The sequence below is a fragment of the Raphanus sativus genome, chromosome 8 (assembly GCF_000801105.2).
Source record: "Raphanus sativus cultivar WK10039 chromosome 8, ASM80110v3, whole genome shotgun sequence".
In the NCBI taxonomy this organism is placed as follows: Eukaryota; Viridiplantae; Streptophyta; class Magnoliopsida; order Brassicales; family Brassicaceae; genus Raphanus; species Raphanus sativus.
In genome coordinates, this window is record NC_079518.1 from 12,470,827 (window position 1) to 12,488,925 (window position 18,099).

General features: G+C 39.7%; 6 protein-coding genes across 8 annotated transcripts; 2 read left to right on the top strand and 4 right to left on the bottom strand.

The window, feature by feature from the left end:
- The first annotated feature begins 609 nt into the window (after positions 1-609).
- LOC108819102 (uncharacterized) lies at positions 610-2,295 on the top strand. The gene is made up of 2 exons (XM_018592092.2): positions 610-1,526; positions 2,000-2,295. Exon 1 carries the CDS (start codon positions 776-778, stop codon positions 1,520-1,522), a length of 747 nt encoding a protein of 248 aa, XP_018447594.1. The 5' UTR covers positions 610-775; the 3' UTR covers positions 1,523-1,526; positions 2,000-2,295.
- A 965-nt stretch (positions 2,296-3,260) lies between these two features.
- LOC108821426 (uncharacterized) lies at positions 3,261-3,951 on the bottom strand. The gene has a single exon (XM_018594467.2). The coding sequence runs from the start codon at positions 3,894-3,896 to the stop codon at positions 3,483-3,485; it is 414 nt and encodes a 137-aa protein (XP_018449969.1). The 5' UTR covers positions 3,897-3,951; the 3' UTR covers positions 3,261-3,482.
- Positions 3,952-5,493: 1,542 nt separating this feature from the next.
- LOC108818711 (lysine-specific demethylase JMJ14) lies at positions 5,494-9,712 on the bottom strand. 3 transcript variants are annotated; one of them, XM_018591636.2, is made up of 11 exons: positions 9,544-9,712; positions 9,136-9,169; positions 8,962-9,033; positions 8,615-8,680; positions 8,026-8,523; positions 7,724-7,951; positions 7,111-7,641; positions 6,529-7,030; positions 6,346-6,449; positions 6,053-6,250; positions 5,494-5,985 (listed from the first exon to the last, which is right to left on the bottom strand). In XM_018591636.2, the coding sequence occupies exons 2-11, from the start codon at positions 9,145-9,147 to the stop codon at positions 5,692-5,694; spliced, it is 2,505 nt and encodes an 834-aa protein (XP_018447138.1). In that variant the 5' UTR covers positions 9,148-9,169; positions 9,544-9,712; the 3' UTR covers positions 5,494-5,691. The 3 variants fall into 3 exon arrangements, with proteins under 3 accessions (XP_018447138.1, XP_018447136.1, XP_018447137.1); XM_018591634.2 differs by having other exon boundaries at positions 8,615-8,692; positions 9,136-9,183; XM_018591635.2 differs by having other exon boundaries at positions 8,615-8,692; positions 9,544-9,711.
- A 354-nt stretch (positions 9,713-10,066) lies between these two features.
- LOC108821034 (CASP-like protein 1B2) lies at positions 10,067-11,161 on the bottom strand. Its single transcript, XM_018594081.2, has 3 exons — positions 10,861-11,161; positions 10,652-10,775; positions 10,067-10,551 (listed from the first exon to the last, which is right to left on the bottom strand). The coding sequence occupies exons 1-3, from the start codon at positions 11,073-11,075 to the stop codon at positions 10,297-10,299; spliced, it is 594 nt and encodes a 197-aa protein (XP_018449583.1). The 5' UTR covers positions 11,076-11,161; the 3' UTR covers positions 10,067-10,296.
- A 1,584-nt stretch (positions 11,162-12,745) lies between these two features.
- Positions 12,746-15,087, top strand: LOC108822689 (vacuolar protein sorting-associated protein 2 homolog 2). The gene is made up of 11 exons (XM_018595832.2): positions 12,746-12,916; positions 13,226-13,270; positions 13,607-13,641; positions 13,747-13,797; positions 13,906-14,010; positions 14,099-14,170; positions 14,241-14,312; positions 14,427-14,507; positions 14,608-14,643; positions 14,739-14,809; positions 14,884-15,087. The coding sequence occupies exons 1-11, from the start codon at positions 12,883-12,885 to the stop codon at positions 14,942-14,944; spliced, it is 663 nt and encodes a 220-aa protein (XP_018451334.1). The 5' UTR covers positions 12,746-12,882; the 3' UTR covers positions 14,945-15,087.
- An 812-nt stretch (positions 15,088-15,899) lies between these two features.
- LOC108822687 (elongation factor Tu, chloroplastic) lies at positions 15,900-17,516 on the bottom strand. Its single transcript, XM_018595831.2, is given in 2 exon segments — positions 15,900-17,072; positions 17,075-17,516. Coding segments are annotated over 2 exon segments (1,437 nt in total). The 5' UTR covers positions 17,439-17,516; the 3' UTR covers positions 15,900-15,999.
- Between the last annotated feature and the right edge of the window lie 583 nt (positions 17,517-18,099).

An 18,099-nucleotide genomic window follows, 5' to 3' on the forward strand; every position in this document is an offset into this window, starting at 1 on the left:
TCTTTCTAAGAAGTTTATAGTTCGAACTCTATAGATTCTTAAAAAAAATACCTATACCGTTTATTATTATATGTATCTTTACGAAGAATATATATTTTTTTTTTGTCGGCCAAAAATTTTTATTAAGTAGCATCTGTTATTACAAAAAGTTTAAGATAAGATGGACAAGAATGATAAATATTAAAAGGTTCTGATGATAGTAGTGCAGTTTTCGCTAACATGTCTTCACAACGATTGCCATCTCTTTTTTGATGTGAAAATTGGATACCGGCAAAACAGTTTTTCCAGGCCTTGATCGTATAAATAATGGATTGTAGCTTAAGATTTATATTTTCTGAAGCGAGAAGCTGCATAACACCAAGATTGTCTCCTTCAAAAATGACTCGTACGTTTGAGTTTGAGTTTTAAACGTTTTTGTCAGCCTTCTAAATTTTTTTTTTCTGTAGTAAATTTTTTTTAAGGATTTTTGTTATAGATTTAGAAGATGTAATGATTTAGTCATAATTTTTTTTAAAATCCAACATATATGCTTTAAGTCTACTACATAGGCCCATTTATAATATAAGCCCATAAACAAATAAATAGTGTACTTATAAAGCATAGAAATCTCTTACTTTTTATTCTCACGGCCAAAACCCCCAAACACTGGCTTCTCGATTTAGTTTCTGAAACCCTAATCTCGTTCTCCTCGTCTTGAATCCTCCTTGACACTCTTGATTCGCCGGTCGTTTCTCTTCTCAACCGCGCCGCGAGTATCACTACCGAATCGACGACAATGTCGATGTCGAAGAGCTCCAAGATGCTCCAGTTCATAAACTACAGGATGCGAGTCACAATCCAAGACGGAAGACAACTCGTCGGCAAATTCATGGCCTTCGACCGCCACACGAACCTCGTACTCGGCGACTGCGAGGAGTTCCGCAAGCTTCCCCCTGGTAAAGGCAAGAAGATCAACGAGGAGAGAGAAGAGCGCCGCACGCTCGGCTTGGTCTTGCTCAGAGGCGAAGAGGTTATCTCCATTACGGTCGAAGGACCGCCTCCTCCCGAAGAGTCTCGCTCCAAAGCGGCGGGCTCAGCAGCTGCGGCTCTTGCTGGTGGGCCTGGAGTGGGCCGTGCAGCTGGACGCGGAGTGCCTACGGGCCCGCTAGTTCATGCTCAGCCTGGGCTTTCGGGCCCGGTTCGTGGAGTCGGTGGGCCTTCGCCGGGGATGATGCAGCCTCAGATCTCTCGGCCTCCGGTTATGAGGCCTCCGCCTCCGCCTCCTGCTTTTGGTGGTCAAGGTCTTCCTCCTCGAGGTCCTCCTCCGAATTACGGTATGAGGCCACCGCAGTTTGGTGGACCGCCGCCGCCTCAGTATGGGCAGAGGCCTATGGGTCCTCCTCCTGGTGGTATGATGATGAGAGGTCCTCCTCCACCTCCTCATGGGATGCAGGGACCGCCTCCGCCTCGACCTGGTGGTTTTCCTCCGCGTCCCGGCATGCAAGGACCGCCTCCGCCTAATCAATATAATCAGCAGCAGTGATTAGGTTAGCAATGAATGCCTTTTTGTCTCGGTTTTTTACTTCTTGTTTTGTTTACACTGTTTCTTGAGATAAGTTGTTTGATTGGATGAATCTTTAGCTTGCAAAGTTTGTAGTTTTTATTGACGAGTGAGTGTCTTTGACTTGTCGTCTTGTGTTTCTACTAAGATATATTCTATTAAGCTTGGTAATTCACTATCTTATTTGCGCCTGATCGGGGTTATATATTGCTATCCCTTTTTAAGTCTAGAAACTCTGATGACCGGATCACATAATGAGTGTGCCTTGTTTTGAGTTGCTTTATATTCTTGTGTCTTTGCTTTAGAAAGATTCCATTAGACCTTGTTATACTCACCTTATCTGCGACGCGACTAAATAACTTTTTTCAATGGGAAGATGTAGCTCTAGGATTGTTACACATTGCTTACCCTTTTAAAGTCTAATCACCCTTATGGTCCTTGTTTGTGGATATTTTTTAGGTAAAAGTTGAAACCTTGTTTAGGGAGCTTTGGATGTTTCGGCGAACACATTCAGCTTTTTGTGGATGACGGAAGAACTTGTGGACGACGCATCAAAAGACTAAAGACTATTCGGATTACGTTTTATGTCAGGCTTACTGATTTTGGATATATAAAGTCATTATCTGTCTGAAGTCTCTTACTAAAGAAACTGTTTTTGTCTCGATTTGGAATTGTAGGAATCTTGTCTCTTCCAATCTTACTCTCGGAGGACCTGTTATTATTAAGCTGATAAATCGAATTCTTCAACTTTTATCCTCTGTAGAGATTGTTTGGTTCAATGCTGTTTGTTTGGTCTGCAATGCATCCTAAACCCAACAACTGGTTCGAAAGTAATGACAAACAATAAGCGGTTCTCATCTCAGTTTGCTATCGAGGCTTAATAACACGCTAAGTAATAACATACATTGATTCCTACTTTTGGTGTTTTGATGAGTGTAGTCTAGATGAATGTATCTCTTACACCATTATCAATAGCTAGTGGACATACAAAGAAAGCTATTCAATGTAATCCTCAAGGCCAGTTTTGGACATTCAAGCTATTTGGAAACACATGAACATTGTTCATATTCATGTGTCAACCTCAGAAACCGGTATTACACAGAGCTTGGTAGATAATATAAATTACACTCATTTCATTATCCATGTAAAATGTCACGTAACATTTATTGTACATGATACATTTTTTTTTCATTTGATACAATATTTAAAATTAAGATGATAATGATCCCAAGTCATTAAACACAATATATAAGTTTGTGATCATTAGGGGTGAGGACTGTTATTAGGGGATCATTAAACAATATATACACAAACTTATATATTGTGTCATTACGCGTGAGGACTGTTATTATTAGCTGATAAATCGAATTCTTCAACTTTTATCCTCCCAATGCTCTTTGTTCGGTCTGCATCCTAAACCCCCCAACTGGTTCGAAAGTAATGACAAACAATAAGCTGTTCTGATCTAAGTTTGCCATCGAGGCTTAATAACACGCTTAACTGTCCAGTTAGTAATAAATAGCATACATTGCTGGAAATGAAACCTATATTGTGGGGTTGATTCCTACTTTTGGTGTTTTGATGAGTGTAGTCTAGATGAATGTATCATCTCTTACTCCATTATCAAGCTAGTGGACATACAAAGCTACTCAATGTAATCCTCAAGGCCAGTTTTGGACATTCAAGCTACTTGGAAACACATGACATGACACATTGTTCATATTCATGTGTCTACCTGAGAAACCGGTATGACACATAGCTTGGTAGATAATATAAATTGCAGTCATTTCATTATCCATGTAAAATGTCACGTAACATGTATAGTACATGGTACATTTTTTTCATTTGATACAATATATAAAAACTAAGATGCTAATGATCCCAAAGTCATTACACACAATATATAAGTTTGTAGTAGAACATTTCATGTCTTCAATCATCCTCACGCGTTGCCTCCATCTCTGTTTCCTTCACTGTTTCCTTCACTTGGTGAAGAAGGCACCTTCTCAGATTCCTCTTCCCCAGCTCCAGTCACCGGTGTTGCAGGAACAGAGGGATTTGTAGTAGGCTTAACCATTGGGAAAGGCCATCCGTGGAATGGGAATCTATACCTGAAGAAACCTGCTATCGCGGAGTTCCTTGCAGACTCATCATCAATCTTGGAAATGGAAGATGATGAATCAACCTCGGTGGAGTCAGAAACAAGCATTGCCGGAGGATCAATATGTCTTTTTGGAACTTCTTCTGTTGAGACTGACGCTGCTACATCCACTTTGGGGCTGGAAGAGCAGAGCACAAGTGGGGAAGTGAGGAAGGTGAGAAAAATAAGGCAGAGAGAGACTCTTGAGATTGACATTGTAGCTTGACTTGTTTAGTTGTGATGGTGTATGTTTGATGATGTTTTGAAGTCAATGGTGTGTGTAATATATAGGGGTGGAGATTGTAGAGTTAGGGATAAGTTAGGAGATAAATGTTTGGATTTCTACTTGTTACCTAAATCTCAAGTTCAGATGTCATGCTTATTGCATGAACTTGCTTGATGAAGATAAACCGGAGAAGGTGTGATATAAGTTGGTTTTTTATAATAGTAAATATTTATTATTTACTGAATTCCGGTTTACCGGTTGATTATAATAATAAATATTTATTAAAAAAAAAGTTGGTTTTTTATCTTAGAGTTCATATTTTTCTTGGCAAAGTTGTTTCATTCATCTAAAAATTATGAGAATTAGAATGTCACAAATAAGATAAATCTGGAAAACTAATTTTAATAGAAATGTTCTTGAATATCTTCTTGGCCATCATCTTTTTTCTCTCTCTTTCATCAAAACCTCTCCCTTCTCTCTTCAAACCTCCATTATTGCAGCTTCATCTCCGACTCCGGTTGCTCCTTTAGAACCGGAGTCGGGTCTTTGATTTTGTTTTATGATGATCTCTATGCTTATTCTAACTAGTTGAAGTAGATTGGATTTTCTTATCCTCCGGATCTTGTTTTGTTTTTGAAACCATGTGTTAAATTGTTGGTGTTGCATGTCGTTTCTGAGCTTCCTTTGGCTCATTTCTGGCTTCGATCTTCGACCTTCTCGAATTTTCGAACAAGGTTGAACCCAAAAGTGAGTTGTTTCGCTCCTTGTCATTACCCCTAAGATTTGATCGAAATCTCATCTTCCGTCAAGCTTCACAAGGCGTTTCGGGTTCTCTCTTCTCCGTTTCTGCCAATCCGGTCGACGACTAGTGAACTTAATTGTTCTGTCTCCTGGTGTATGAAGCTTTGGTTTATACATTGCATGTGCTTTTTTCTATAGGAGGAGACGCAAGCCGGAGGTATCTTTCAAGTCTGAAGTCCTCGCCTTGTCTTTGTTCAAAAGAGCTCTGTTGTAGTCAACTTGTAATACTTTGTTCTTGGTTTCTCTTGATCTGGTTTTTGCTTTTTCTAGTTTAGATTGTCAAGCTAAGGATGTGTTATCTTGTTTTCCATGTGTGGGCTGTTGTTTCCGGGAACCTTTTGTTTGGTTCGTCAGATTTTATTACCGGGATTAGTGGTAATCGCCGGTCTTTGTATGTTGTTTAATCATAATGAAACTAGTGTTAAAAAAAAAATAGAAATGTTCTTGGAAATAAAGTTGAATTATCTATAACTGAAAATAGAATATCTTTTTTCGCAAACTATCTTTGCTCAAATGGTTTTGGAGTCTGCCGCTGCCCTAGCACAGAAGCTAAGCATCTGGAGTGAAGTTGCTGATTTTTTTTGGAAAGGCGTATGTGCTGTGTTGAGTGTGGAAGTGCACAATCCGCTTCAGATACTCTTGGAAAGGCTGCCCGGTAATTTTATCTTTAATATTCAATAGTCTTTCAAGATCTCCATTGCGTATGTGATTTGAATCTGATATAATTTTTTCTTTTTGGGTGTAATTTTCAATCCAAAGTTCCTTACAAATTATCATTTTTGTTCAAAGTCTAAACCCTCTGTGTGTGATGATTGATTATAAAGGCTTTGAATTCAATTCAGATTTTGTAGTACAAGCAAATGAAATTAACCCTTTTGTTTACTACTGCTACCTCTCTAGATTCTTCTTTACTAGTACAATAGAACCATCGAAGCCTGGAACACACTAAACTTCAGTGAGTGTGTGGTACCTGTTTGCTCACTATCACGGACTTTTCTCCATCTTATCCACCAAAGAGGAGAGCTCTTCCTGTAGCTCCGTGTTGCGTGTCTCACCACACAAAAGTCCATGCATCATCGCTAGCTCTTCCGGTGTCGCTTTCTTCAAAAGCCCACGCAGAAGCCTTGTGTCCCTGTCCATAGAGGGATCTGAAGCCCCTACTTTCTCTGTATCATCCTCCTTTTCTCCTTCCTTTGTTTGTTCAACACCAAACACTTCCGCTCTTCTTTGGTTCCAATACTCCTCCAGCTGATGCTTTGGATCAAGAGCCTCCAGCGCCTGTGCACAAACGTTAAGTTTGAGTCCAAAACAGTACTGGCAAAAAGGATTTGTTTAATTGTGTTACCTGAATAACGTGTGGGGAGCGAAAACCAAACATGTCAAGGCCGTTGATACTATCCAAATGGTGTAAAGAGGTCAAGGAGCTAGCTGGTTGATCACATCTTTTGATGATTTCGAGTTTGAGTCTTTGTATCACCATTTGCCAGCACTTCTCAGCTGACACATTCGAGAAATTCTCGCTGGGGTATTCTTCTAGTGAGACCTGAAACAATACCAACAATAAAATCAAAGAAGATTCAGCAGTGTTGTATTCTTTTAAACCACAACATGATTTTAAGGTAAGGTCCCCCCCTTTACCCTGAACAGTGGGCCAAGAAGCCCTGCATCCAGAACCTCTGAGATATAATTGGTTAGTTTTGTTGGATCAAGCACGCTTATGAACTTAACACGGCTCTTGAATCCTGCAAAAACTCAATACAAAAAAGCAAAACTTTTATAAGAGGCATAAAACAAACGCTAAAATACAAAAACTCGTCTCACCTTTTGAGTATATGGCTTGCTTACTGCACCACGGCTTTTTAACAACGAGAGATCCAGACTTCAACAGCTCCACAGACTGACTTAACCTATTGGTTCCAGCATCTTGTTGATGTGCTTTTGATGAACAGGAGGAGGTACCCAAGGCTTCTTTTGCTCTCTGGTGTTGTTGTAAAGGATTCTTGTCACGGCCATTTTGTGCCCAAGCTTCTATGGCATCGGGATCCCCTTCTAGAGCTCTCACAAGTGATCGCAGCTCAACCAAGGTGTATCTAAGAAGGACAAATCTCTCCTTGCTTTCACATGAGGAGCAGAGGTTCTTGGCGTGTGTAAGACATGCAAATCGGTTAGGGGAACATTTGCAGCTTGCCGCAGACATATGCAAATCATAGAAGCACAAGAAGCACTCTCGCTCTCTCTTAATGTCAAAATCTCCCTCCATCTTTAGTAACCTAAAACCATCCCCAAGCTCGTTTAGTCTCTCTGCCTCCATCTCCACCCGCCTCTGCTTAACCTTAGCTATGTTAATACCATTGAGTGTGTAAGCACACAGAAAAAGAAACAGAGAATCAGAACAAGAATCACCTTGACTGCCTTGGTAAGCAATCCATCCTCACTACAAACCCTTTTCCATCTGGCAACCACAGGAGTCTTCTTCCTCGAAACCGCCAGCTCCCTGAGGGAACGGATAGCTTCCAGAGCTGCTCCGAGAAGCAGCTTGTCATGTGACAGTGAGGTCTTTCGCCGCTGCTTGCTATATCCTTCAACTGCATCCTGTCCATGAACGAGCCAATCAACTGGCGCAACATTTACTGCTTCTGCGCAGTTGAAACCACAGTTGAACCCAGAGTGATAAGCCTTGGGGAAGGTTAGAATGAACTCTCCACTGCGCTGGACAGCTCGATAGACAGGTACTCCCTCTTCTTTTAAAATACTTGGAGATAACTGAGTGACCAGTTGATGTAGCAAGTCAGGCTGTTCATCAAACAAATCTGGAAGACGCTTTTTCAATGCGTTTTCAAAAGAGGCAGCATGTTCTCCAGGGATCCCATACCAAACTTTTGGATCACCAGTGTGTAAGTAGTTCAAGGAATAAAGATGATGATCTTCAACATGCTGTTTTTCAAACAAAGATAATTAGTATTGGATCCTAGAAAGAACCAACCCAAAGGAGTTACACTTCTTGTTCATAACTTACCCAACAAAAAGTTGAGAAACACATTCCAACATAAAGCCAAGGCACAATAACTCCTGAGATATCACAGCTCTCGAAAGCTAAAACAGATCCTGGGAGACGGGATAGATTGTTTAGGTTCCAACGGCTTTTGGTGTATTGCTCTACTTCTAGACTTTTACCAGACCCTGGTGATTGCTTTGGGAACCCACTTCCAAATTTCTTCGTTTCCAAGTCAGCTCCATAGTAGACCTGTCATAGGGCCCAAAAACAAGAGTAGCAAGTTAGGAAGAAAAAGGTGAAACTAACTGCTTTGTATGACATACCTCTACTTCATCAGTTCCTTGCTCCACTATCCGCCAATACTCGCCTTCAATATCCTTAACCTTGGGTTTAAATTTCTTGTTTGTACCATCCTCCACCTGGAAATAAGATTCCTTGAAGTCTTCATCATACTTCTGAAAATCTTCCAGGGTGAAATCTGGTCCAGTCTCAAAACCGAACTTCTCTTCAGCATCTTGAGGGGAATCATCAGGAGCATCACAGTCTGAATCCGTTCTTCTTCTTCTTCTTCTTAAGTAACCAGTTTTGGAGATTAATCTCCGTTTTCGTTTCTTGCTGTTGGTAGATTTCTTGGTTGGTTCTCTGTTTTGAAGCAAGTCAATGAGCTGAACCCTGGTGGGGAATTTAGATTTCTCCCATATTTGTTTTTCTTTCAGAGGGGAGGGAGGGGTCCATGCAACAGGGGGCACAATTCTACATATGCCGAATGATTCTGCTCTAGAGCGCAGTTTCTCTATGTAAGCTAGTGGATCTTCAAAGTCCTGACCATGAATGCATCAAAAGGATGAGAATTTTCAAAAAGAGATAACAGTTAGATTACCAAGACAGAAGCAAAACTGCAGGTGGAAGTACCTCATTAGTGGGATAGAATATGGGAGCATCATCAAGTGAAGGCCTGCAAGCTTCTGATGGATTCCACTTAGGAGATACCTCAAAAACAAAGCGAAAACAAATAAGGTTATCCAGATGAGTTTTCTAAATCCTCAAGAATTAGGTAACCGGAGTGCTAAATATCAAAGCAGAAACAATAAGAACCAATCTCAATAACTCAGAACATGAACTTAACCAAAATCAGGATTGGTTGGATACAGGTCAAAACGGTGTAACACATATATTTCATTATTGCTTAGCATACAACACATCTGCCTAACCAATACGTGTGGTAGAAGCAGAGGTATCATTAATAGTATTTTGCTTACTTTGGGACTAGGAGGACTAGAGTCAGGCTCAGGGCTACTATCCCTTTTAATCGGTTGTTTCTCAGAATCAACCTGTAAAATTACACAAATCCACATTCAGAAACTGAATACTACAGAAAGAGGGTTCCCAAATTTATGAGAGGAATATAAGAAGTAAAGGATAAAGAAGAGAACCTCCATAGCCATAAACACTGTTGCAGATGCAAGCCTGTCCATTCACAAGTGACAAAGCCATAAGAAAGAAAAGATGTGTTAAAACTTAAAAATAAAAGCTTCACTAGAAATGCAGTACCGTTTTGAAACCCAGAAAAAAAAGACTGTTTAACTAAAGAAGCAAACCAAGAAAGAATCTGAAAGTAAGCCAGTTACGAGTATCTCTATCAAAGGATCCAACTTTACACAAACCCAATTCAAAGTATCGCTCAAAGGATCGAACTTTACACAATCCCAACTCAAATCATCTCGTTTGGCTGAGGAATTAACATCTAATCTGGTTGAGGAAACCTACTCTATGCTTTAAACGAGTAATAAAGATTCTTAAAAGCACACAAAGAAAACTCTACGCGAGGAAGAAGCGTGTACCTTCACGAGGGGGCCAAGATTCCGCAACAAGGTTTTGTAAGTTGTAGAAACGTAGTCTAAACTAGACTCTGTGAAGAAGAGGGTTTTGATTTTCTTTCTTACTTCCTTGTTATAGAAAGAAAAAAAGAAAAATAAAGCAGAGTTTATTTTTAGGGCGACGATTACCAAATGAGCAATCTTGGAGTCTGGTCTAAGAAAGGTCAAGAAGAAGCCGCCAATAAAAAAGTTAGAAAATAATTTATAATTTATAATTACATTTATTTTAGTTAGGAAAATTACTGAAAGTTGACTACCCAAAGAAATAATTAAGGATGATTACTGAACTGTTTAATTTTCATTTTAGCACTTCATCCCTCACTCTGTAAACAATAGTACTTCTTATTGTACAATCTAAAAAGCATTTCAATATTTGTGACTAATGATTTCATTTATTGTATAGTGTTACAAGCTCATTTACATGTAATGATGTAAACAATTTGTTAGAATTATATTTGGATAATAATGGAAGAAGTGACCGAGAAAGAAAACTGTAATCTGTTAGATTTTTTTTTTTAAATAATCAAATGATACTAGAATGTAATAAAAGAGCGAGAAATGAAAAGTCGTCTCTATATGAAAGTGACAAAACAGAGCAGTGCATTAGACAACATGATAGCTACTTGAGACTTGAGAGACAACACACCAAGTAATAGACACACGCACGGACACATAAGTATGCATACATATTGCTGAACAACTTTTGACGGCGAGTTACTACGGAGAAGCAACAGCCGCAGCGGTGGAGAATTTATTAGAGTTGATTGAGAGGCGAGAAATGGAGACGGCGGAGACGAGGATCATAAGAATGACTCCGGAGAAAGCGGCGATGAGTGCTCCTCTGCCGTGATCGCAGTAAACGGAGAACCTATCGCAGACTTTGTTCCACTTGGCGTGCTTGTTCCCGTTCTTCCCAAGCTCCGCTATGAACACGGCCCCGTTTGCAGCCGCAGATACCAGAGTTGCGTTTAGCTTTTTTTGTATCAATCAAGAAACCAAGTCCATATACACATATTAATGTTTCTTAAACCGGAATAAACCGGACTGGTTCAATCGAAAATGGGCATGTTACCATGTCAAGAATAGCTACGGAGAGTAGACGGAAGCCTTTGTATTCCACTTTCCTGCTGAAAATCTGAAGAGCAATCATCAACAAGTTGTGGAAGCTCACCATGGCATTAGCTATAACAAAGAACCTGTAACACATTTTTCACCAAGAGTTGTAGTTAAGAATAGTAACAATCAAAACATAGAGTTCTTGATAGGGTTTTGTGGGTTTACACGAAAGCAGGTGTGTCCTGAAAATTAGCGGTTAAAGTGGCTTTAACTGGAATAGTACCAATTGTGGCCACAACCAAGGTCTTTGTCTCTTTGTTCAGTCCCATTACAATGGCTGCAGCAAAAGTAGCAATGAATGCAAGTATTCTCAGCCCCAAGAGTAGTTTCCAACTCTTTGTAGTCCCACCACCAGCAAACAGAATCTTCTCTCTAGGCATTGTTTGATGCAGTGAGTGATCAAAAAGAGGAAAGTAATATGAATCTGTGGCAACGTGCACAGAGTATTTATATGGGAAGAGCTCTATGTCTTGTTAGAAGGTTTTGTCTGATCATCTAACTCTTTATCATTCTTGGAGTGTATTAATTAGGTTTTGGTTGTTGTGAAAAGATTCCCAGAATCCAGTGACTTGCTTTAAGAGCAGTCTTATCTAATCCACCAATGCTTAAATCAGTTTCTTGCCATGTTAAAGTTTCATGAAGCAAATCTTATTTCAGAGAAGAAGCAGATTGTCAAACCAAAGTCTTTACTGTTTGGTTGGTGTAGTCAGATTATATTAATACATACATTAACAATGCCACAAATGGCCGAAGTCTACAAAAACTGAAGTGCCAGATCAAAAGTTGTCAAGAGATAACTATGTAATATGTACAATCCATGATCTATATTTCAGATCACTCAATTCTTGGGTTATTTTTTGCAAGTTGTCACTCCAACCACAACGTTGCTCACCTGCAAATTTGTGTGTTTCAGTCACTTTGTCAAACCTTACTCTAAACCTTACTCTATTGTATAAACAAGCAGATAAAAAGAAGCAAACAGCTACAAGAGAACACAAGAGATACTAAAACTCACAAACTTTCCAGTTGCATTAACAGACATTGGGTTTTATACAACGACGGTCTGTGTCTTAGACGGTGGTGTTAACTGCTACGAAATTGGAAAACCAATGAACAGAGTAAGTACCAGTTCCATAAAGAATGTACAGAGTTATTACAAAGATCAAAAAATGATAACTCACAGTGGAAGTAGATGGCATTGTCCCGGGAGAGGCTGTTCCATTTGGCATGTTAGGCACCCTTCCATTTCCCATCTACCGATGAAAAAGATAAAAATCATCAAATGCCAAATACAAAGATCCAAGAAGCAAAACAAGTGATGATGAAAGAAAAAGAAATCACTTAGAGAGTATCTGTGGCTATGAATGTGTTTGTGTGCCACAAAATCATCTACAGTCCACAAAACAAGTAGTTATGTAGGCCACAAAGATCATCTAAAGGCCTTCAACTATTTTCTGATTGAACATACATCTTTGGGAAAAGTGAAAAGATGTTATGGAAGAAGAATGATGATGAAGTTTTAGTGTACTTAACTCTTAAAACATTAAAAATTTGTTTTACTTTTATTATGGACTTTTTGGATAAGATATATAATTTAGTTTTACTTTAAAATGAGTATTTATATTAGATTTACATGTTATAGTTGTAATAAAAAGTATATTATAGTCGAAAGAAAATACATTAAAAACATTACATAATAGAAAAGCAGAGTAATAAACAAAAACATGATATAAATAAATATAAAAATTGAAATATATAATCCGCATGTAATGGAAACCAATCATAATCCTAGTTTTGAATAGTTTAATGATTTTATGCTAAGAAAAATCAATATGAATGATTTCAAAGAGTTTTTCACAGATTTCAGAGACTAATATCTCGTCCATTCAAAGCTCTTTAAAAAAAAAAAAAAAAAAAAAAAAAGAAAGAACTCTTCCATTATGCATTAAAGAACATTAAGAGGATTTTCATTTTTTTTTTTGGGTGTAACGGCTACGTTTACATTTTTCCGTTGCGTTAGTGACTCACTGACTTTATACTCAGGAAATAAAGGACACACCTTTTCTCTCTCTCTCTCTCTCTCTCTCTCTCTCTCTCTCTCTAAAGAGATCAACTTCACTTCCATCTAGAACGGAACTAGGTTTCTGTCGCCATAAGCACAAAGATTAAGGATTATTCCAATAGGCAATGAACATTTTCAAGAAGAAGACAACCCCCAAAGGTTAAAGCTTTGATTTTCGTATCCTGATTGTAAATTGATTTTGTCCACTTTTTATACTGTAGTAACTGGATCTAGGGATTCTACTGCAAAAACTGTAACCTTTCTGTGCTTGAACCTGACGGTGTTGAGTTTCTTCTAAGATCTTTCTGAGTTTTGTTTTGATTTTTTTTTCTATGTCCGTAATAGAGAGAGCGTCTACTCTGTTGAGTGACTTTGTGTTCTTGCTAAATTAGTTACTTGCCCTGAGATTCAGTTTTTGTTTTAGTGCTAATTTGAAATCTCACTTGAAATCATTAATTCTTTATGCAGATGCTCTCCGCACCAGCAAGAGAGAAATGGCTGTGGCTACACGAGGTATGTCTTCCTTCATTCTTGCATACTTACCTCTGTAAGCATATTATTTATCTTGCCGCCACTCAAAATGTAGTGTAGCAATGGGAAGTGTTGGAACTGTGGTAGAGAGATCCTGTTTTACATTTTTATAGACCTTCTTGTTGTTGTAGAGTCTCTGTGGTGATCTTTGTCTTTGTACAAGATCCGATGCTAGCTGAGTTCACTTATTTATAGACATTTTCTTGCTTCTTCGCTTAGTTTGACTAGAATAGTTGCATCATATGATGCTAGCTAGCTGAGTTTGTTTCTTTGGATTGCTGTATAGTTCTATTTCCATCTAATCCAATGTAATTGCAGGTATTGAGCGCGAGATTACATCTCTTCAAATGGAGGTAAAGAGGACATCTTCTTTTTTTTTCTTGACTCTTTGATCTTATTCCCTGCGATGCTGTTACATTAGTAGCTCTGACGTTTCACCAAATATGGCTATTAATTAGGAGAAGAGGCTTGTAGCAGAAATCAAGAAAACAGCTAAGACTGGAAATGAGGTAAACTTGCAGAGGATCCAGTCGCTATATTCACAGTTTCTTTTGCAGTGTTTTTACTAGACTCTTCTATTGTACATGAATAATCATTTTTAAGACATTTTGTCATAGGCTGCCACGAAGATCTTAGCTCGACAACTTGTTAGGTTGAGGCAACAGATCACTAATCTGCAGGGAAGCCGTGCTCAAATTCGTGGTGTAACCACCCATACACAGGTTAACTTACTTAAATCTATCCATCCACCCATTTTCATCTCCACATGCTTCAATACCATTATTAACTTACTGGATGTTTGATACATAGGCGTTGTATGCAAGCACCTCAATCTCATCAGGAATGAAAGGCGCAACCACAGCTATGGTTGCGATGAACAAGGTACTGATCCCCACTTTGCTTCATCATTTGCTACTGTGATGGGTCTCTCACTTCTTTTCAACATTTTCAGCAAATGGCACCAACGAAACAAGCTAAAGTGATCAAGGAGTTCCAGAAGCAGTCTGCACAACTTGACATGACGGTAAACAATCTCTCTCTCTATTTGCTCTCTTTAAGAGCATTGATACTTTTTTAAGTCCTGGTGTGAACTCAAAGATTAGCTGTTGTGTCATGTCTGGTTTTTGTGTGTTTGCAGATAGAGATGATGTCTGAGGCAATTGATGAAACACTTGACAAAGATGAAGCTGAAGAAGAAACTGAAGATCTCACTAACCAGGTTTTAGTTACTGCAGTTTCAATCACTAGAAGACACCTCTGCTTTGTTTTCTCCAAGCTTTTACTCATTCATTCCTTTATATTGCCTCGTTCTTATATAGGTGCTCGATGAGATTGGTGTTGGTGTTGCATCTCAGGTTGGTTTCTCTTAAACTAGTTAGGCTAAATTTTTCAAGAAAATATTCTCAACGCTTTACAAGTAAGATCTTGTTTCTTGATTCTTTGTAAACAGTTATCTTCAGCTCCAAAGGGTCGGATTGCAACAAAGACCGCTGCTCCCACCACAGTCAGCAACAAGAATGAGTATGTACAATTCACAGTATCTACTTTGACCCATAAATCATTCATTTCAATCATCCTTTAACTTCTTCTTGCAGCGAAGGATCTACTGAAGTGGATGATCTAGAGAGGAGATTGGCTTCACTTCGACGTATCTGAGAGACATGAAACTTCCTATTTTGTAGTTATCATCCATCATGCATCAAAAGAAAGCAGCTACTTCCTATTATGAGAAATCTGTATAATATCTAGTGTAGAAACAAGTTTAAATCAAACATATATTTTATATTTATTAAACATCATCAACTTTGCAAAAGAATCTCATCCAGACAACTTGTACCGTTGACGTTGAGGGGGTCTTTTTGGCCTTTATCTTCACGGGTCTAGATCAAAGACTCGAACCAAGAGAGAGGTCAAAGTAAAAGACAGAAAGAATTTATAAACAAGTCATCATTGAAGGATCAAGTTGGAGGACGATGACACATGAGATTCGTGGTGTATAATACTTTATCATGCCTATTTTGTAATACGAATCTTTCTTAAAATTTTCATTAAAAAATCTAATTAGACTAAACCCACCTTTAATCAGCCTCTATATATACATACAAAATAGAAAAAACGAAGAGGCCAAATAAGATTACTTGAGTAAAATGGGAAAGAAGATTTTTTCACCATTGGCTTTTGTGTTCTTCATGCTGCTGGTTCTTCTTGGCAACAGTCTTGTTCTTGCTTCTAAACAAGAATCACTCCCAAGAGCTGGTTAGTGTTCCCTTACCATAAGCATATAGATGGTATTATCATCCTTACTTATATTGAAGTTTTCTTCTACCGAAATTAATAATAATGTCTTGTTAGGGAGGAGATTGAGAAGTTATCAAACAAATGGTCAGATCGATGCAGGCCCATCTTTCAGTGGCAGAGGTGGTGGTCACAATCCATGAGCTCCCTCTTTCCCCTTCTCGATCATCTCTTCAAATTTCAACTTTCATCTTTTTATGTTATTTACAATCATATCAGTTTCTGTAATTCACGGGCATGTAAAACAATGGTTTCAAACCAAGTGACTGTAATCTTGTCCTCAAAGCCGGAACACAACGATCCAAACATCAAGAAAACACACAAAAATTATATGACATTTCGATATCAAATGTTAAAAACTCAAAAAGAGTTCTGCGAAACAAAAAAAAACAAGTAAATAGATATGCTACAAACAATCATTCAATGATAGACTGAATAACACCAGCGCCAACAGTCTTACCACCTTCTCTAATAGCAAACCTCATCCCCTGCTCACAAGCAACAGGCACAATAAGCTCCACAACAATCTTAACCCTATCCCCAGGCATAACCATCTTCGACTCCTCATCTTTATCGTTCATAATCTTCGTCACTTTCCCCGTAACATCCGTCGTCCTCATGTAAAACTGAGGCCTATACCCAGCGAAAAACGGAGAATGCCTCCCACCTTCTTCCTTCTTCAACACATACACAATCGCCTCGAACTTAGTATGCGGAGTAATACTCCCAGGCTTAGCCAACACCATCCCCCTCTGAATATCAGCCTTCTGAATACCCCTAAGCAACAACCCCACGTTATCCCCAGCTAAGGCCTCATCAAGAATCTTCTGAAACATCTCAACACCAGTGACAGTATAGTTCCTAGTCTCTCTCAACCCAACCAAATCCACAGTCTCCCCAACCTTCACCGTCCCTCTCTCCACCCTCCCCGTGGCCACAGTCCCACGTCCTGTAATAGAGAACACATCCTCAACGGCCAACAAGAAAGGCAGCTCAGTCTGTCTCTGAGGAATCGGTATATAACTATCAACAGCATCCATAAGCTCGTAGATCTTATCCACCCACTTGTTATCCCCTCTCTTCACATTAGGATTCTCAGTAAGCGTCTCCACTGCTAACAACGCGGATCCGGATATAATCGGAATATCATCACCATTGAACTCGTAAGAGGACAGAAGCTCGCGCACCTCGAGCTCCACGAGCTCGAGGAGCTCCGCATCGTCGACCTGATCCTCCTTGTTGAGGAAGACGACCATGTCCGGGACGCCGACCTGCTTGGCGAGGAGGATGTGCTCTTTGGTCTGCGGCATCGGTCCGTCGGCGCCGGAGACGACGAGGATGGCTCCGTCCATCTGCGCGGCTCCGGTGATCATGTTCTTGACGTAGTCGGCGTGCCCGGGGCAGTCCACGTGGGCGTAGTGGCGGTTCTCGGTCTCGTACTCGACGGTGGCGGTGTTGATCGTGATCCCGCGGGCTCTCTCCTCCGGGCGGCGTCGATCTCGTCGTACTTTTTGGCGACGCTGTTTCCCATGGAGGCGAGGGCCATGGTGAGGGCGGCGGTTAGGGTTGTTTTCCCGTGGTCCACGTGTCCGATTGTTCCGATGTTGACGTGTGTTTTTTTCCGCTCAAATTTGCCACGTGCCGCGCGTATGGTGAAGGAGCGGCGGGTGGATTGGGTGGGGGAGGATGAGGGGGTGGTGAAGGAGTGTGGAGGGAGGAAGGAGGAGGAGAGGTTTAGGGTTTTGAGTTTGACGGAGGTGGAAATGGCGGCGGGGGAGAGAGGGAGGGAAGGGGTGGAGTAGGGAGTGATGAGTCTAGAGGAGGAGGAGCAAGCGGCGGGAGATAATATCGCCATGGAAGAAGCTAGGGTTTGAATTTTGGTGGATTTTTGTTGAAGAGGAAGAAGATAGTGTGAGACTTTGTAGAGTGTTTTTATCTCTTCAGAATAATGAAGGGCTGATATTGAATCCTATCCGATTCAGTTTCCCAGAATCACATATCGTGTCGTTGCGATTTTCAACAGGCACAAAGCGTGCCCTTTTATTTGCCTATGAGCACAAAACCCGTCGTTTTTATTTCCTAGAAGAATAAACGTGCCGTTAAAGTTTCTCGCAAGCACAGATCGCGCCGTTTCAGATCTCACATGCACAAGTCGTGTCGTTTTTGTAAACATAGACGGCCGGTAAAATGAAATAGTAAAACCCTGAGATAAGATTAGTCCCAAGCTATAGACAGGGCCGGTATATGACTATTAGAGGCCCTACTCTCTTTTTTTGGTCAACATCAGAGGCCCTACTCACTCAAGATTTAAAATGAAGCCATGTTTATTTTTTCATAAAACTGATCAATTAACTGTTTCTCATTAGATGAAAAAAAACTTAAAACAAAACCTGTAGGCAGACATTAGAATTAGGGCTGGGAACAGATCCGATATCCGTTTTTTGAAGTTATTTGTGATTTATTTTGTATGTTACGGATATCTAATTTTCGATTTGTTTTGTTTCGAAAAAATGGAT

Excerpts from the sequence above, each read along its gene's own strand:
- LOC108819102 (XM_018592092.2), top strand. The coding sequence starts at position 776 with ATGTCGATGTCGAAGAGCTCCAAGATGCTCCAGTTCATAAACTACAGG.
- LOC108821426 (XM_018594467.2), bottom strand. The coding sequence starts at position 3,896 with ATGTCAATCTCAAGAGTCTCTCTCTGCCTTATTTTTCTCACCTTCCTC.
- LOC108818711 (XM_018591634.2), bottom strand. The coding sequence starts at position 9,177 with ATGGACAGGCTTGCATCTGCAACAGTGTTTATGGCTATGGAG. Across the intron at positions 8,524-8,614 it reads TATTCTATCCCACTAATGAG|GACTTTGAAGATCCACTAGC; the intron begins GTACTTCCACCT and ends ATTCATGGTCAG. Across the intron at positions 7,642-7,723 it reads GTTTCTCAACTTTTTGTTGG|CATGTTGAAGATCATCATCT; the intron begins GTAAGTTATGAA and ends TTTGAAAAACAG.
- LOC108821034 (XM_018594081.2), bottom strand. The coding sequence starts at position 11,075 with ATGCCTAGAGAGAAGATTCTGTTTGCTGGTGGTGGGACTACAAAGAGT. Across the intron at positions 10,776-10,860 it reads CAGGACACACCTGCTTTCGT|GTTCTTTGTTATAGCTAATG; the intron begins GTAAACCCACAA and ends AATGTGTTACAG. Across the intron at positions 10,552-10,651 it reads CCGTAGCTATTCTTGACATG|CTAAACGCAACTCTGGTATC; the intron begins GTAACATGCCCA and ends ATACAAAAAAAG.
- LOC108822689 (XM_018595832.2), top strand. The coding sequence starts at position 12,883 with ATGAACATTTTCAAGAAGAAGACAACCCCCAAAG. Across the intron at positions 13,642-13,746 it reads TTACATCTCTTCAAATGGAG|GAGAAGAGGCTTGTAGCAGA; the intron begins GTAAAGAGGACA and ends GCTATTAATTAG. Across the intron at positions 14,011-14,098 it reads GTGTAACCACCCATACACAG|GCGTTGTATGCAAGCACCTC; the intron begins GTTAACTTACTT and ends TTTGATACATAG.